We start from the raw sequence: 19505 nt of genomic DNA on the forward strand, positions 1-19505 counted from the left end.
CAAGATACTCCAGAATAACCTCTTTGAGATCAGTTGATGAGCAACTTTAACTCCATCTGCAACCTTCATTCTCTTTTGCCATGTAACCTAAGGTATTCAATGGTTTGGGGGATTAGGACATGAATATCTTTGTGGCGGTGGGGGGGCAGGGGTGGGATTATTCTGCCAGCCCCAGTGCCCTTCATGCTCCAGAGCTACTTGCAGGATCAGGCTAAGGCTAGATTCCAGCTGAACCCACATAGATGGACCTACAGGAAGTTGTGTCCTTATTCAACAGTAAATGGTATTTGTCACAGGAACATATAAAACTTTATAGAATTTAATAAATTGTTACTACAAAGATATGAAAAGGAAGGCATTATAGAGCTAAATCCACATCTGTCATAAAAGGAAGTACAAGCCAAGTTATTTATCATAATAGGAAGTCTAAGAAATATGGTTGCAGTAAATACCAAGAGAAACAACCAATATAGTTGAAACTTCTGTGGGGAAAAAGCCACTAAATTGAGGAATGGTAGGACAGAGAAGTGCTCCTTTTCTTAGAAGCCTTATTTATAGTCAAATACCATTTGACTTCTTGGACTATATGTATTATTTTGACAAAAACCACTTAAAAAATAAATTCACTGAATAAAGCAGAAATAGCCCCCTAAAATAGCAATAACCTATTAATTTTAATTCCTATTCCTGGTTCTAAAAAAACAATGTTTGCTTCCTATAAAGTAACATGTACTTATTGTAAAGACTTCAGATGACACAAAAATGTTGAAAATACAACATGAAAATCCTATATACCAACCTCTCAGAGACAGCCTCTATGAGTATCTGTGTGCACTCATGCTCACCTGCATATTTTAAAAGTGGGGTCATACTTTTTGTAACCTGATTTTATCACTAATATGTGGATATTTCTAGATCAATTTATATAGCTCTACATTCCTCTTAATAATTGTATAGAATTCTATCATTTGAATATACCATAAAAAGTAATAATAACTTAACAAAAATCAGGAGGCCAGAGGGTAACAGGGAAGAAGTACACTTATTTTCCTCATCTTTAATAACAGGGAGTTAGCAGATATTATCTAAAGCTGGTAACTAAGGACAGAAAAAGCATATTTAAAGTAATAAAGGTATCTACTATAAATATATTAGCAATCAAAAAAAAAAGGGGGGAAACAGTGAATGTGCACAAAATTCCTTACCTTTCAGAGTGAACATTCAGTGTATATCAATACTATCCAAACTTGGACAATAAAAATAATATAAGTATAAATATATTAAAATATATGTATAAAGAACTTTTCATAATGGTTGTCTCATAAAAGGGGATGAGGGTGGGCACTTGTATCTTTCTGTCACCATAAATGTACCTATTATAAAAAGATATTTATAAGTGAATATAGCTATTTATAAAATAGTACATAAACTATGACAATTTTTATACAAAATACACATAATATGTATTCATATATATGCAGAAAAAATTCCAAAGGCTATGTATCAAAATACGGACAGTCATTATCTCTAGGTACATCACATTATCGACATTCTATATATTCTTTATGCTGATGTATTTTCTATAATAAACATATTTCATTCATATTACATTTGAAATAAGAAAATGCTAAAAATCATCCTTTTTTGTGAGGGAGATTGGGGAGGGCTCTAAGAATAAAAAATAAAAATCAGTCAAAATGTCCTTACAAATCTTCTAAGCCACAAAATATCTATATTCCACATACTCAAGTTTTAATAAATCTTGCAAACAAACTTTATGCCCTCAAACATAAAAATCCCCATTTTAGACAAAGGCAGGCTATAGGCTTTTCATTCAGGCCGAGCCCCACCAAGTCATTTCTGATGGAGCTTCTGATTCACGGGGCTGCCATACTGAGAAGATTTCCTATAGGTTGACACCAACTCTAGCACGGTAAAATATGCTTTTCACATACTCATTCACAACATCAGCTGGATACCTATGGTGAGCAAAGCATTACACAGGGTGTGTCACAAGTTATAGATTAATTAACACCGCACACGACTGCCTCAAGTAGCGTACAGCCTCGTGGGGAAACGGCACGGACACGAGGCAGAACAAGGGGCACTAACAGAGAGGAGAGCGTATGGAGAGAGCTGATAATATTTTACACTGGTATACAAATATTTTCAAACAAATCCAAAAATACTTGGAAATGTATAGGTAAAAAATGAAGTGCTCTTTTTCACTTTTCATTCATGTTTGGACTCTGAAAGTAGTTACCTCTACAACTCATTTGCCACTAAATCATACACCAAGTTCTCCTATAGTAGTATGTAACTTTTCATATAGGAATATTTAGTCTTTATTTGAGGGCAGACATTTTTGTGCCCCCCACTTTCCCAAAGTATCACACACAGAACAGACACTATAAATATTTCTAAAATGAACAAACTGAGCCAGCTCCTAGAGCTTCCCACAGTAGCCTGCCACACTGCATCAGATGAAAGGTATCACGCAGATATGGCACATAGAAGTGCGGCCCAGGTTCTACCTAATGTAGAATATTTTTCCCTTTTAATTACACAGTCATGAAAAGCTAGGCAAGGCAGAAAGAGAGAAAAGCTCAAAGAAGAAAAATTAAGTATTTATAAGCAAAACCACTTCATATTAAGAAAGTCTGAGTTTTATTTAGCATTTTATCTGAGGCGCTGAGAGTAAAGGAAGAAAATGAACATCAATCCCACATTCAATTTTAAGGAGTCTTGCAAAAATGAAAGCACACAGACTGTAACAATCTTGAAAGTATGAAATGCCTTATGTTTACAATACACAAAAAATACTACAGAGACTTCCTATCAAAAGGAGATAGTCTGAGTATCCACAAAGTCTTTCCAATCTGAAGATTCCAACACATGTTGTTCTGCTGTTTTTCCCAATTCCAACGTAGAACTCTGGACAAAACAAACAATACAAAAAGCTTTTCTAGGCCAAGGACCCTCTGAGGGAGTGTGATATCGGCCCTGAGAAACAAGTCAACTGGCCTAGTGTTGGGACCAACATAAAATGCTACCTAAAAAGCTGAAAGCCTCAGCATTTACATCTCAAGACTAGATCAAAGAGATGATTCTCTTTAAACTACAATTTCATGATTATATAGAAAATCACTGTTCTTCAGACAATAAATTCATACTATACTACTAAGTATTTTAAGGTGATTTTTACCTCTTTGTAAAGAAAGGGTCTAAATAATAATTAGGATTTTTTAAAATGAAAAACATGGTTCACTCAAAGTTAATAAAACGAATCAGTGACCCAACTATATGTACCCTCAAAATAATTAATTCTACCCAGGCTGCCAAGATAAACAAATGAATAAAAAAATTACAAGCTTATATACAAGAAGACATTTTTACAACTACAGACATCAAAAAAAAGAAAAATAGCTTTAGACATGTAGTATTTCCCTAGAAGAGCATTTACTACAGTTATTACATAGTAAGCAAAGTAAGAATTGCAGGAAAAAACAACCTAAAAATTGGTATTAAATTTGTTTAATAACTTTAATAATTCTATTATTTGTAAATCCTTCCATAAAAGGGCATTATAGTTCTTCAGTTTATTGCAAACATATCCTTAAAAAAGAGTCAGGGGCTTCCCTGGTGGCGCAGCAGTTGAGAGTCTGCTTGCCGATCCAGGGGACATGGGTTTGTGCCCCGGTCCGGGAAAATCCCACATGCCGCAGAGCGGCTGGGCCTGTGAGCCATGGCCGCTGAGCCTGCACGTTCGGAGCCTGTGCTCCGCAATGGGAGAGGCCACAACAGTGAGAGGCCTGCGCACCGCAAAAAAAAAAAAAGAAAAAGAAAAAAGTCAGCCCTACTGTTGAAGCTATAATACAAATTTTTAAATTATTGGCACTACACTAAAAAGCACAGTGGAGAACATCTTATTTAAGTAAAATAAGGATGATACTTCACTGGAGAATATAGCCAACAGATTTTTTTCTCTCTCCATATCTACGTCCAACAGTGGTGTTTTATAGGCAAATTTTAAACAAATGCAAGTTTTTAAAAAATAATGAAAGCCATGATTTGCTCAGGAATATCATTATACACAGACCATATAGATTGTTTTATAGCAGATACCTGTCTGCCAAATTTCAGATGGCAAAATGCTAAGCAGTGAGTTTGGTATTGTCCAGCTAGTTGTTTCTTGTCATCCTGGAGAATCTGTCAATGGGTAATGCTGAGACCATCTTGTCACCACCATTTCTCTTCTCAGAGGTGACTCCACTGTGATAGAACATTCATATCCTTAAGATGCAAGGCCTAGCAAAAAGCCTCCCACAAATCCACTGGATATCACAATGTTCTGTTTGACAAATTCTGTTGCCTGAAACAAAGTTTAAAGAAAAATACTCTGAATTGTGCTACAACATGGATGAATCTTGAAAACATTACACTAAGTGAAATAAGACAGACAAAAAAAGGACAATGTTGTTATAATTTCCACTTATATGAATAGTCAAATTCATCAAGACAGAAAGTAGAACAGAGGTTACCAACGGCTGGGGAGAGGGGTTGATTGTGGGAGTTACTGTTTAATGGTTAGAGTTTCTATTTGGGATGATGAAAAAGTTCTGGAAATGGATAGTGGTAATGGTTACACGAAAGGGTGAATGTACTTAATGCCAGTGAATTGTGCATTTAAAAATACTTAAAATGGTAAATTTTATGTTATGTATATTTTACCACAATAAGAAAAATAAAAGATATAAATTCTTAAAAATACTCTTAATTATTAAATCCAGAGCTAAGTATCGTTTCAGATGTTTTCCTCAATTCAGTAAATATTCAGCAAAAATTCTTGAGTACCTACTATTGCAGGTGCCAACAACCAGGCAAGATGCCAGGGCTGTCTGTTACAAACTGAAGGAGCCTAGAGCCCCCAGCCAGGCCCAGTAAACTTCCTGCTTCTGAGATAACAGGCATATGGACAGCAAAATTCTCACAGGTAAAAAGAAATCTCCCTATAGGGCTGGCATAAATGGTCCATTCAGCAAGTTATTAACGTAGATGATTTAATAAATTCCCACAGCATGCACAGTGATGTATATTAACAGTCAGTTCACTTAGCCAGTAGGAAAAAATGCACAGGATCAAAAAAATAACACCTTGATAAAATGTTTAACCCAAATAAAATCATGAAGAAGCAATCAGACAAAGCCAGACTGTACGATACTCTGCCTAGATGTTTCAAAAATGTGTCATGAAAGACAGAAAAACAAAAACAAAAAAACAGATGAGGGGACCATCTAAGATTAAAGCAGACTTCAGAAACATGACAACCAAATGCAATATGTAATTCTTAATCGGGGGGAAAAGATGTAAAAGATATTTTGTGGAAAAATTGTAATATGAACTCTATATTAGGAAATATTATCGTATCATGTTAAGTTTGGGGGGATTAATAAGGGTAATGGTAATAGTATAGGAGAATATCCATACTCTTGGGATATATGTGCTGAAGTATTTAAGAATAAAAAGACCTGATGTCCTAAACAGTTTGGGAAAAAAACAAAAAAAAGGGTAAATTTCTCACTCACACACACACACACACACACACACCAGCAAATGTGGTGAAACGTGAACAATTTGATGAATAGGTGAAGGGTATTTGGGTATTCACTGTTTTTGTCTTTCAACCTTTCAACCGATCTGAAATTTTTCAAGATAAAAGTTGGGGGAAGTAAAAGGACAATTAAAATAAAGGCAAAGGAGCATTCAATTCAATTCTAAATAGAATATAAGAAGAAAATAGGCAAAATTCACATAAAAACATGAATAAAACTAATAACATATATTAATAAAATAAATATATACATTTTCAAACTATTCCACTTCAAAAAAAAAAAGGTAGTTTTAGTTAACAAGTAAAAAAAATAATGAGTGATTTAAATGGTGGCTTTATCCCAAATTTTACTTAACACTCTAGATATGACCAGAAACACCAATTTTTTTTTAAAAGACAATCCCTAGTCACATTTTCTACTGAGATTCATTTAAAAAAAAAAAAAAAGGAGCCAAAAATGTACTTTGTCTTACTTCTTCTATTATATTGTTGATTTCAGGTGCTGCCTTATTTGCTCGTTTCTTAATCTGTCTTTTTGCTTTGTTTACATCTTTTTCAACTCTCTTCCAGTCGATCTGCACATAGCCACTGTGACTGGCAATCTGCAAAAATGTGATAAAAATGGTTAATTCTAAACCAACTAGGTTGCTAATACGATATATGAACATTTAGATTTCAAGAAATGTATGAAGCTTATGGGTAAGAAATCACAATTTATCCACTAATTTATTCATTAACAGACAGTGAGTGCCTATTCTGTGCCAAGCACTGTTCTAGGTCTCCAAGCTGTGGCCAAGAACAAGGGAGACATAGGTCCCCACCCTCATAGAGCTTATGGTCCATTAGGGAAAACAGACTTAAGCATAAATAATTACTTAGATGTGATAAACACTATGTTAAGAGAAGTATAGTACTTAATGGGAAAAGATTCCAAAAACTGTATTATAACTATTCTATAATTCTATCATAATTTTTGGAATTTGAGAATTAGCTAAAAAGGCACAGAGACTATTGAAATTATATAGCTAATAAAAAAGTACCTTTAATTAAAGAGATGTTTAATTATAAGAGATCAGTAGCCAATCAGTTACTAGGTCACTAAAGTAGCTTGATAAAGGCTCTTCACTAACTCTGACTCTTTAGTCAAATTAACAATACTTTCTGGTAATTGCTTTTTTTTTTTTTTTTTTTTGCAGTACGTGGGCCTCTCACTGTTGTGGCCTCTCCCGTTGCGGAGCACAGGCTCTGGACGCACAGGCTCAGCGGCCATGGCTCACGGGCCAAGCCACTCCGCGGCATGTGGGATCTTCCCGGACCGGGGCACGAACCCGCGTCCCCTGCATCGGCAGGCAGACTCTCAACCACTGTGCCACCAGGGAAGCCCTGGTAATTGCTTTTGAAAGTGAAATATAAAAGAAAATATGCTCTAAACAACCTTCATGCCATAAATCCTTTTAATAAAACTCCAGCTAAATGCCTACTAACTCTAAGAAAAACTCTCATATGGTGCTACTGAGACACTGCAAAATCTGAGCAGGAACAACAGTGTGTGTGTTAAGTCAGTAAAGGTAGTCCCTCCGAATAATACAACCAACATATAAAGAATCACATGAGTAGTAAACAACTGAGACTTGTATACCATTATAAATCACTTCTACCAAGCTTATGCTTTCTTTGTAATCTTTTACTACATCACTTTAAGTATGAACCACACATAAAATACTTCAAAAAATAAAAATATCTGATTTTATATAAATAGGCTGGGAATCTTAGGTTCCATTTTCACTGTGAATGACTCCATAGAAGAATCTATTTATCTGCATTTATCCCTATATTTATTCACCTTCTATCACTTCTAACTCTAGCCTCAGCAAAACAGAGTGGTAATGAAACCAAATGGCAAGTGAAAGCTTTTCCTGGCAATACCTGACATGGCAATTTGGGTCACAGACATGGAGGGGATGATGAACCTTAAGGTCCCTCCCATAGACAGCGACTATAAACCCTGGTTAAAACACAAGCGCTCCAGAATTTAACAAAAGGAAGCAGATTTTGAAGAGGAGTTGAAACTTGTAGGAAGGGACCAATGTAGGGTAAGTTGCCCATTTTTTTGGCTTTATCCTGAGGATAAGATGCAGTTGCAGGGTGGCTAAAAGTTCAATAGAAAACATGCCACCTTTCTGGCCTGAAGAACCAGAGGGCAGAGCCCAGGACAATAACAGCTGCCAGAAAGGACACAGCTAGAGAAGGGGAGCCCCAAATTCTATGTGTAAACTCTACCCAAGTTCTGAACCACACATTCATGGGGCATAATGAAGCACTCTGGCTAAGGCTTAAAAAAAAAATAAACTGAGGGCTTCCCTGGTGGCACAGTGGTTGAGAGTCTGCCTGCCGATGCAGGGGACACGGGTTCATGCCCCGGTCCAGGAAGATCCCATATGCCGCGGAGCGGCTGGGCCTGTGAGCCATGGCTGCTGAGCCTGTGCATCCAGAGCCTGTGCTCCGCAACGGGAGAGGCCACAACAGTTAGAGGCCCACATACTGCAAAAAAATAAAAAATAAAAATAAATAAACTGAGATTTGAGCCACTATCCACCACAGGTGAAATGGAGTTTGCAATTTGAGTCTAACCAAGTTAACTGCCTACTAAAATCAAAACATTAACAAACTTCGGAGGAATAAAACAGAATCCAGATTCTCCACGATGTAACGTTCCTAATGCCCAGGGATAAAATACAAAGTTATTTGATATGATAAAGCAAGAAAATGTGGCCTAGTTGTAAAAGAAAATCAACAGATGCCAACTCTGAGATGACCCAGATATTGAAATTTACAGGACTTTAAAGCAGTACTGTAACTATGCTCAATGAGGTAAAGGAAACTACAGTTGTAATCAATGAAAAGATAAGGAATCTCATCAGAGATATAGAAAATATAAAAAGAACCAAATGAAAATTCTAGAATTGGAAAATACAGTATCTGAAATAAGTTCACTGGATAGCCTTAACGGCAGAAGGTAGATGACAGAGAGTCAGTGAACCCGAAGCTAGATCACTAGAAATTACACAATCTGAAAAAAAAGACTGAAAAACTAGATGAACAAAACTTCAGAACATTATCAAAGAGCCCAACATGCATCAATCAGAGTCATGTTCAGAAGGAGAAGAAAGAATAGGAGAAAATATTTAAAGAAATAATGGCCAAAGCCTTCCTGAACATGGTTAAAGACATTACTTTACAGATTCCAGAGCTCAGTGAACTCCAGGTAATGATCTAACACAATTATGAAATAACAATACTCAGATGATGTGGGGGTTGTGGGGGTGGGGCACACAGAAGTTCAATACGTCATAGCTAAATTCCCAAATTCCATAACGGGAAGCCAACAGTTAATACCTCAAACTGAAAGATAAAGAAATGTCCAATTCACTTGCTTAGGAAAAAGGAAATAAATACCTTAAGAATCAGCTAATAGTTCAAACTGGTTACCTCAAGGGAGGGAAAAATGGGGAGGTAGCGAGGGAGGCAAAGAACTACCCTAATCTGTAATAAGCATTATACATGTACATGACCCTCTGAATTATGGGCATGTACAACTCAAAAAAAATAAAAAATAAATTTAAAAGATTTATATACCACTGTCTGTTTTAAGATGGCAGTGTGGTAAATATCTACTGGAAAACACCTGAGTTACTAGAAAAGCTTTAAGTTGTCAGAAAACTAATATTTATCTTTAATAAAAATATGGAAGCGAGACTAAATAATAGGTAATTAGCCTAAAAGCCATTTGTTTCTTTTTTCTTCTTTGTTTCCTTCTACAGAGTTTTCAAGGTAAGTCATATTTGTGGGAAAAATTGGTTTGATGCTGACAGGTCTCATGCTCTTCTAATCAGTGACTTCAAACAATATGTGGACTAGACACAAAGTAGAAGGTGGCAACAGCAAAACGTGGGCTTGAAGGGTACATATCAAGTGGACTGAAACGGACTTCTGAAAAACTGACATGCAGAGTACACTGAAATGTATAATTCTCTCTATCTGTGAACATTTTAGGGAACTCTGCTTTGGTCCAGTACCCTTTACATTGAAATGTATAATTCTATCTGTGAACATTTTAGGGAACTCTGCTTTGGTCCAGTACCCTTTTCCACTAAACAGAAATGACAACTGAGTTTTCAAAATAGCTATAGAATTCAATATCTTGATTCTTGATAACTATATAAATATCTTAATTCTTGGTTCTATATAAACCCAAGTCAAAAATCAGCTTAAATAAAATTCTCCTTTGTACAAATACTGGCATATTCATCCAAAGGACTAAATTTAGATATGAACCATATTCCTTTTTACCTCTTACCACAAGTCATAAGCAATTACCCCTAATAATACCACCAACAGAAAAAAAAAAAAAAAAAATATATATATATATATATTTAAACTGCTTAGTAAACAACTTAAAATCTGTGCTTAACACATATGAATCCAGCCCCTTTGTACTTCAGGCAATGACACTGGTTATTACATGATCAATGGCTTAGGTGCCGAACTCAGATTTTGGTTGCTATGACCATCAATCATTTTTAAAATCTGACAGATTTCTGTACCTTTAAAATTGTTGCTAACATTCATTCCCAGAAATTTTGAATTTTAGGATTTGCTATATTTGATCTTCAGGGAATGATATTTTGGGGAAAATATATGCCAAACAGACATTAATGCCAGATAATATCCTGAAAACATCCTGTAACAGCAAAGCATTTTTGAACCTTATACTTAGAGGACATGAACAAGACTAAAATTTCAAATCTAATTGCCTCAGAAATAGGATTATGAATGATTTTTTTAAACCCAATTTTCCACTTTCTATATTACTATGGTTCCCTAGTTTTAAAAAACATGTTAGAAATTGCTAACAGCATTTTCCCCTGGGAAGGAAAACTGGCTAGGAAACAGGAAGGAGACTTCTTGAATTTTATATATTGTGTATGAGAGTGTGTGTGAATTTTTTTTTGAATTATATTTTATTTATTTTTTTATACAGCAGGTTCTTGAGAGTGTGTGTGAATTTTAAATATATGTTTTAAATGGTCAGCATGAACAGGTTATGCTATTGATGAAATGTTTATTTTTCTAGGGAGATGCTTCAAGGAAAATCTAGGTAAATAATAACAAAAAATGAGATACCTCAAATTTTAACAGTTGTGTTTTTAATAGCTGGGATCAAACTATGCTTAAAAACCCTCAGAAGTATTTAAATTGATGCTTTTCATGACAGATGCCAGCTTTCAAAACTCATTTTAGTTTTTCCATAAACTGATGCCTAAAAGAGAAACTCCATCTTCTATTAAAATGGACAGGAATGAAATGGCTAAACCTGACTTTCTCAGTTCCTAAGGGCTACGTATGTAAGCAGAGGCAAGGACCAAAAGCTCTGACATACCTGAAGGAGAAGAAAGCCACCACCTACTGCAGTTGCTGCAAGTTTTCCAACTTTCTGGAACAAAAATCCCACACACCTTTAATGGAAGAAATGACAAAGGATGAGAACAATCAATGATGTACTAAACTCTCTCCCTTCTACTTTTCACTGCTTTCCTAATAAAATCTTAATGTCTTCCCCGTTCCTTTGATCATGTCCCTTACCCGCTCAGAAACCCACAATGTTTCCCGTCAGTTATATGGACTAGACAAAAGTGCATAATCTAAATTGTCTGAGATGTGCTTCAAAATAAGGGATGGAGAGAAGAAGAGGGGAATTTACAGGAAAAAGACTGGCTACTGAAACTGAATGTTGAGTACTCAGGGGTTCATTACACTCTTCCTTCTACAGTTGTATTCAGTTGAAATTCCTCATAATAAAAGTACTTAGTTTAGTTTTGTTTTAATACACTCAAGATGTTCCACACACCTGGCCGTCTCTCACGCTACCCAAACCTTCTGCTCCAACCCAATCAGTTTCCAAATATGTCACCACTGTTGCTCAAGCTATTAACCTCCCTGTTTCTAGGGGTTCCTACCTAGCTCTACCTATCTAAAACTTTCCTACCCTTTAAGGTCCAGCTGGAGTTCCACCTTCACGACTATACTTCAGCCCACATTTCTCATGGCTTCCTTATCTATTTCTATCTCTATATTAAACCTGTTTTGTCTCATCTATCCTGTAAGGATGTCAACCCATACTTCTTTTTTGATTCTCTCCTTCAGTGAGCTCATTATTCCCTTAAGTATTCCAGACCCAGTATGCAAAAGAATCTCAGATTTCCAACTCCAGCCTTCTGTACTGGGTTGAAGAGTGTCACCCCCGAAATCCATGTCTTTCCTAGAACCTCAGAATGTGACCTTATTTGAAATAAGGTCATCGTAGATGTAGTTAGTTCAGATGAGGCTATACTGGAGTCGGGTGGGCCCCAAATCCAATGTGTCATAGAGACACACAGAGGGAAGACAGCCATGTGATGACAGAGGCAGAATTGGAGTGATATGTCTACAAGTCAAGGAATGCCAGGGATTGCTGGCAACCACCAGGATATAGGAGAGAAGCATGGAACAAATTCTCCCTGAGCCTCCAGGAAGGAACCAACCCTGTTGACATCTTTCAAATTTTTAGCCTCCAGACCTGTGAGAGAATAAGTTTCTCTCATTTTAAGCTACCTAGTTGTGGTACTTTGTTACAACAGCCTTAGGAAACTAATACACCTTCATAAATGGAAAATTTAATTTCCAATTAAATGATGAGCTTCTTTTGCCACATATTCAAAATGTCCCAAAGCAAACATCATCTTTCCAACCAAACCAGCTGTTGCTAAGGTCCCAATTTGTAAGTGACTGCACCATTCTCTAGGCTTGTTACCTCATGCTCATCTCAGGCTGCCTTCTTCATTGCCTTTGGGGTCCAACTGACAGCCAATTCTATATACTCGAGTACCGCCAAAACATCATTTGATTGTCTTCTTTCCATCCTCAAGGGCATCACTACCTTGCTTCCAGACCACACTAAGGACACTCTAGCTAATCTTCACACCTCCCATCTCCCCTAGCAGCCACCCATCCTGCTATCAGTTTTAATTTCTTATTATGATCAAGAACCTATAGCTACCTACAGCTAAACGTAATCTCCTCAGTTTCCCATTCATGTCCTGAATTGGTCTGAATTATTAACTGGTTAAGTTAACATCTATTAACCATTCCTCCTTAATGTATGCCACAACAGTACATCAGTTTCATACCCTAAGAAAATTGCAAAAATTTATTACACTGAATCTAAAGTCATTGCAACAAATCACCTGTATAATATGAGTCCTATTACACAGCTCCTGGACTGACATCTGGCTACAGTTCAAACATATGTGTCCCTCAGTAGGGGAGACAGCAACAAAGACTCAGAAAAGGGAACAGAGGAGGCAAGCAGCAGCCAGGTCTTAACAATATCGTGGGGAATGTGCTCCACAAGCATGTCTATCCTTTGCTTGCTGGCATGAGCCACTAAAATGAGTCTACTAACTTCCTCTCTTCTGTCTCTAGGCTTTCCAAGCAAACTTCTGCCAATCACTGGGCTTCTCACCAAGCTTAGCCTACAAGGAGAAAACACACAACAATTTAATTCTATTGCTCAATTATTATTATTATTATTATTATTATTATTTTTGCGGTACGTGGGCCTCTCACTGTTGTGGCCTCTCCCGTTGTGCAGCACAGGCTCCGGACGTGCAGGCTCAGTGGCCATGGCTCACAGGCCTAGCCGCTCCGCGGCATGTGGGATCTTCCCGGACCGGGGCACGAACCCGCGTCCCCTGCATCGGCAGGCGGACTCTCAACCACTGCGCCACCAGGGAAGCCCTCAATTATTTTTTAGTCTATTTTAAGGCGGGGCTTTAGGCCTTGACTCACATTAGCCCATCATCCATGGCATCAAATTGTGAGCTTATTTAGGCAAAAGGCCAGGCCCTGAATTGTGGGCATCAAGGTACCACCGGCCTGTGAAAAATCATCTGAATTAACCAGGGCTCTGACCAGGCATCTCTCTAACTGCAGGCTTTTTTCATAAGCAGCACTAATAAGTATACATCATGAATAAATACTGCACCTCTTTGTCACAGAATCTTCACAGTGAGTGTTTCTACCATAAAATGATATTTATTTTAAAAAAGGCATGAAAGAGTGCACCATTGTTCCAAGGTGCAAGTAAAACACAAATCAAAAAAATCATTTTATACTCACTGAGTTTAAATATGTAAATATTTAAATTAATGTAAGATGACTTTAACTTGGAATCTAAGAAATAAGTGATTACTCACAAGTTAAGCACGTACCCTAACTTCAGAAATTCTCTAGGGTCATGAACATTTTCAAAATAAAGAGTCAAACTTGTTTCTGACCCTTGTTATTTGGCTAATCTTTTAGTCTAAGAATAACAGAATTATATCTACAGTAGCAATTATATAATCATGTGATCTGAAATGTTAATTGGTTAGGTTAATGCTTATCAACCTCTCCCCCTTAATGTACTCCACAGTATTATTACTGAGTAAGCAATCAGTCCTTTAATTCCAACCAAGACCCAATCTACAACTCTTCTTCAAAGTATTATCATAATCCAAATTAGAATCATCTGTATCATAATCAGTACTTTTTACTGAGAATTTTACACTGCTCTCCACAGGGCTGATAATCCTGGAGACCAGTTTTACTGCGGGAATTCTCACAGGGTTTTCCGGTTGTTAGCACTGAACAAGTAAAAATTATTTACATATCATTAACTCTTCTATATTTTTCCCTCCTTACCCACTGTCACTGAATCAGATTCACTATATCTGCGAAATTTGAGATGGGCGAAAATATACAAAGAATCAAAGGAAGGGTGAAGAAGGAACAGTGGAGGGTGTTGGAGGATGATCACCAAAACCCAACAGTCTCTGAGTGTTGATTACACTAATCATACCACAGAGAAAAGCCTCAAGGTACAGCTCTTCTGGGATTAACAGTGTAAAGCCACTGACTGAGCACGTAATTGGCCCAGATACAAAAGGGCAGCAGTCAGGCTCCCAATGAAATTTAACAAAAAAAGATGTTTTTCTCACCAGCCACTCACTCCACCCATTACAATCTGGGTGGCTACTGAGTATTTTTCTACCATAGGTCCGGAACTGTGGCCAAACACTCGATTCCACCAGTGGTGTCTTCTTGCATACTCAGTTAAATCCAGCACTTCGTAAGAGTCATCATCACTTTCATATTCTTCAAAACAAAAAATGAAAGCAACAAATTTACAGTCAACCGAAAGTTAAAAGTGCCCTGTACATTTTCATCTGTTACAACTCATTGTTACATTTGGCATACAGCTAAAAACGCCCAGATGGAAACAAAGTTTCTTAAACCCAATCCCCGAGACTAGGGCCTTGAGAGTAAAGGGCCATGCATCTCCTTTCCAAAGGCCCAGAGACCGGCCTGGGTGCCGGGGCAACGTCATTTACGCAGCAGAGGGGTCACCCCCGCACCCCAAATCTCAGTAGGGACAGGTCAGAGTTTCACAGCAGGGTCTCCCCCCAATCTCAGCGGGTCAGTTCAAAGTTTCACAGCATGAAAGGTCACCCCCAAATCTCAGGTTCAGGGTCAGTGCACGGTCCGTTTTCATCAGTGGGAGAAAGAAGGGGGGGGGTCCTCCACTGACGGAACCGGTTAGAGGCCCGACAAGAAGAAATGATTTCAAAACCAAGACTTAAAAAAAACAACAACCAAAAAACGTTAGAAGACGGACAGGAACGGCCAGAGGTGAAGGTAAAGCAGGAGGTGGGGGCGAGGGTCCGAGAGGGGAGGGCGAGTCTAGTCCGAAGTGGGTGATCAAAGGGTTGCCTCAAGCAAACAGAGCCCCCAGGAACCCTGGGACAGGGGAAGGAAGACGCACCCCCGAGTCAAGGTCGAGAGATGTGAGCCGTCTATAAGATACTACTTCGGGCCGCTCACCTTGGGGAGGGGCGTTCCGGGTCGCCATGATACCGCCGGCGGCCTGTATTGAAGGTGGTCCCAACCCGCCCGCCTCTCCCCGCTACTTTAAGAACCGCTCTAGGCCCAGGTGGAAGTCTATGGTCTCTTTTTTTCCTCCTCCTCCTCCTTTTCCTCCAGGCGCGTAGTCCTGTCCCCGCCCCCTCCTCTAAGCAGAGGGCCTTCCGCGCAAGCGCAGGGCACAGGGGCGTGGGGAGGGGGAGAGGGGAGAGACAGGCTGGATACCAGCCCGCGAGGGTTTGTGGGAATTGTAGTCCGTTGCCCTCCGCAAGCCTGGTTTCCCACCCCTCCCCCTCTAGAATTTACAGAACCTGAATTTTGGTTCTTTTTTTTCAAAGAGCCTCACGGCTGGAGGGGAGGGTGCGTCACTTGGTGGTTAAATCGAAAACCCGCTTGCTATTTGTAACACTATACCAGAAAGAGGCTTTTAAAAAGAGATAAGAGAAACCCTGTTTCAAACCACACTTTTCAAGCAGTCAAGGGCTCAACCAACGGATGGAAAATTTTTCTAACGCGCTGCAGCTGGGAACTGGAACGTTTTCATCCTCTCCTTCTCCACGCGTTTCCTGCCAGGAAACCGAGGAGGAAGAGGGAGGCCTAAGAACTGACCTGACACGAGTTATTCAAGAGGACATAATTTTTAAGCATCATTTTTATTATTTAAATCTGACAGGAACAAGGGCAAGTTCTTCACCCAGAAGCCCCACGAGATTCTGTTGAATGAAAAACCGTGTTGATTGCCAAGCAGCTAACTCTGGTTCACGTAAACCAGCCCCCAAACTTGTTTTGAACTTGCATTGCACCCGCATTCGCTGTACAATTAAAACAGCCCTATCAGTATTCCTATTCCGAGAATATGGAGATGAAGAAAAAACAAGAAATTCTGGTAGAGGTTGTATTATATAAAATACTGACTTACATAATTGCACTTGGCTTTTCAAGTCCTGGTGCTCTAAATGCAAGGGTTGATTCAAGTTCCTCACCCTGTGTCCCCCCAAAATACAATTCTAAGACTGGTTGGAGATGTTAGTCTTCAATTTGAGGAAGATTACACGTTTTGGAAACAAAATAACTTTAAGGGACATAACTTCAGAGATCTTCACTGCAATATTTTTTCCAAGAGTTAACAGGTTTGAGTTCATACACTCCTTCCTCCCCATTGCCTACCCACTCCTAATGAGGTGCTAAAGAATAAGAGAAACAGCAAATGATGGACCACTGAAACGGAAAAAAGAGAAATGAAAAATACAAACTGAAAGAGCAAAATTACAAATTGGAAGAGGGTTGACTGGGCCAATGACATCCAAATGACACTTTCACATACTTATAGCAATATCTGCCAACTACAAAAAGAAGCCACTTTCCTGTCATGGAAATGGTATTCAGAATCAAACGATTATGGAGAAATGGGGAGAAAATGGAAACAAAACAGTGCTCTTAAGATGCCAAAGGATAGACCTTTGTATCCAAAATGCATCCAAAACATGTCCAAAAATGAATTAAAAGGCAATCATTTCTCTAAAGGACTTAAGGGCTGAGAAGGAACTTTTTAATGTCCTTCCCTTTTTTCTTGCGGTGATATGCCCTTGCCATTACCTCAAGGAAGTTGGTTGTATAATATACTTTTCTAGTGTTTTTTTCTTTCCCAGTATCGAAAAAGCTGTCATTTTGTTGGCTCAATGACGAGTGGTTTAATGTGTAAATTGTGTACACAGGCTTTAAAAGGTGCTTTGATCTTCCTGATGGGTTCAAGGCGGGTGATTTTTTTTTTTTAATTCCCACTTTGAATAATGGGCTTTTTTTTTTGTTTTCTGTTTTTTTCAGTCAGCAGTAATAAACATTTTCATTGTGAACACTGATATCTTAACACTGGTACCAACTGTACCAAAACATAATTCATGTAGCCTCCAGCTTTTCAATGGGTAGTGTTCCAAAAGTTTATGAGTAACTTATTTGAAATAGAAAACATTTTCTATTTACTCCATAATGAAACTATAATGAAACTATTCCTTCCTGATCTCCACTTTTCCTCATTGTCTTTGGAAACCTCATTTGTTAAGAACAATTTAGTCAGAATTGAGAAAACAAAAAGCAGACCAAAAAACAAACAGAAGAACAATTCAGTCCCTGGGCAATCTAACCTCCCCCATTGGCTACAAACTAATCCCAACACAATGGAGCCCACTCACCCCACGTTTGCACACTTAAAATGCTGTAAGTGACCTTTCAAAGTACTGAGGTAATCAATTGCTGATGAGAAAAGTGTGGCAAATTTGATGCTGCATGAACTAGCTTGTTAGAGTGTAAACAGGTAGAAGGTTTAGTAATGTGTATCCACAATTTTAAAGATGCCACTTCAATAATCCCACTAAAGATCAGTGCCGAAAACTATTTAAAGTGTTCTTATGCATAAAGATACTCATTGCAGGGTTGTTGTTTTGTTTTGTTTTTCATAATGAAAAGGAATAGAAACAATAGGGAAAATGGAAAGTATCCAACATAGATGAATAGTTATGGAAATTATGGAATGTTATGTTTAAAAAGACTGTAATAACAGGAAAGTGCTTAAATGAAAAATTGTTTACCAAATTGTATTTACAGTTTTATTGCAAGTGATTTATTCAATTTCTGCTTGCATTAAGACTTGATAAACTGGAATGGATTATGTTGCAGAACTGGAATGGATTATGTTGCAGACTTGATTCTAGCCTGCTGGCTGTTACTGAACACAAGTTTGTGCGCCCAACGCACAGTGAGGCCAAACAAACCAAAACATCAGAGTCTGGAGCAGAGAAAGGTTTATTACAGGGCCAAGCAAGGAGAACAGGTGGCTTGTGCTCAAAAACCCCAAACTCCCTTAGGGGAGTCTTAGGGGAGAAGTTTTTATAGGCAAAAGTTACCTGAAGGTACCATCCTCCACCTGGGTGGGGGCATTAGTTCCTGCAGAACTCAAAGGTATTGTTATGTATATTCCTTGAGGAGGAGCCAGGACCCTGCCCCAAGTCTGCACTATTGTTTCTTTCTTTTTTTTTTTTTTGCTGTACGCAGGGCTCTGACTGCTGTGGCCTCTCCCATTGTGGAGTACAGGCTCCAGACGTGCAGGCCCAGCGGCCATGGCTCACGGGCCCAGCCGCCCTGCGGCCTGTGGGATCCTCCCAGACCGGGGCACGAACCCGTGTTCCCTGCATTGGCAGGCGGACTCCCAACCATTGTGCCACCAGGGAAGCCCCTGCACTATTATTTCTTGACTGCTCCTCCCTTGTTTCTACATCCCCTTCCTTTGCTAATTAGCCAACTCTTTGAATCTGCCCTTTGGAACTCAGGGAAGGTCAAGGAGGCTGAATGAAGCCTATTTCCTACAAACAAGAAATGGGGGACATGGAAAGGATTTGTATCAGGGAGGGCCCCACAGGGTCCTGCTTGGTTTCAGAACTAAATGGTTTATAAGGTATCGTTACTGACCAAACTTGGGTCTGCTCACCTGCACGCAGTAAAGCCAATCGACTGACACCAGGTAGTGGTTGTAACAGGGAAGAACAAAATCTGACTCCATGTTGGATCTGTTTCTTTTATTTGACCTTTGCTTTCCATTGCTTTTGTTCTATCTATAGCTATTGGCATACATAATGGCCTGCCTTGGGAAACCCTGCCCCTCTGCCTGAATGTTAAACTAAAGTGCCTTTGTTCAGCTCACAGGGAAGCACCCTGACCCTGCCCACCTGTGAATGGCTGCAGAAAAGAAGAAATTAACATATCCCCTCCCCGAGGCTGGCCAAAACCAGGAGATATTTTGCAAGACTTACGGCCTTTTTACTTTACTTCCTCATCCCCTCCCCTCTCTGTTCTATAAAAGAAACTAGCATCCAGACACTGATAAGACACTCTAGGACACTAG

The 19505-nt window shown here is 38.7% G+C and overlaps 1 protein-coding gene across 2 annotated transcripts; it reads right to left on the reverse strand.

Annotated features, from left to right (window-relative positions):
• Nucleotides 1-4294: 4294 nt before the first annotated feature.
• FUNDC1 (FUN14 domain containing 1) lies at nucleotides 4295-15599 on the reverse strand (the record flags this gene model as incomplete). Of its 2 annotated transcripts, XM_079727088.1 has the most annotated exons (5): nucleotides 4295-4372; nucleotides 6085-6213; nucleotides 11052-11127; nucleotides 14689-14845; nucleotides 15572-15599. In XM_079727088.1, the coding sequence occupies 5 exons, from the start codon at nucleotides 15597-15599 to the stop codon at nucleotides 4295-4297; spliced, it is 468 nt and encodes a 155-aa protein (XP_079583214.1). The 2 variants fall into 2 exon arrangements, with proteins under 2 accessions (XP_079583214.1, XP_079583215.1); XM_079727089.1 differs by lacking the exon at nucleotides 6085-6213.
• Between the last annotated feature and the right edge of the window lie 3906 nt (nucleotides 15600-19505).

The sequence above is a fragment of the Hyperoodon ampullatus genome (genome assembly GCF_949752795.1).
Source record: "Hyperoodon ampullatus genome assembly, chromosome: X".
NCBI classification, from domain to species: Eukaryota; Metazoa; Chordata; class Mammalia; order Artiodactyla; family Ziphiidae; genus Hyperoodon; species Hyperoodon ampullatus.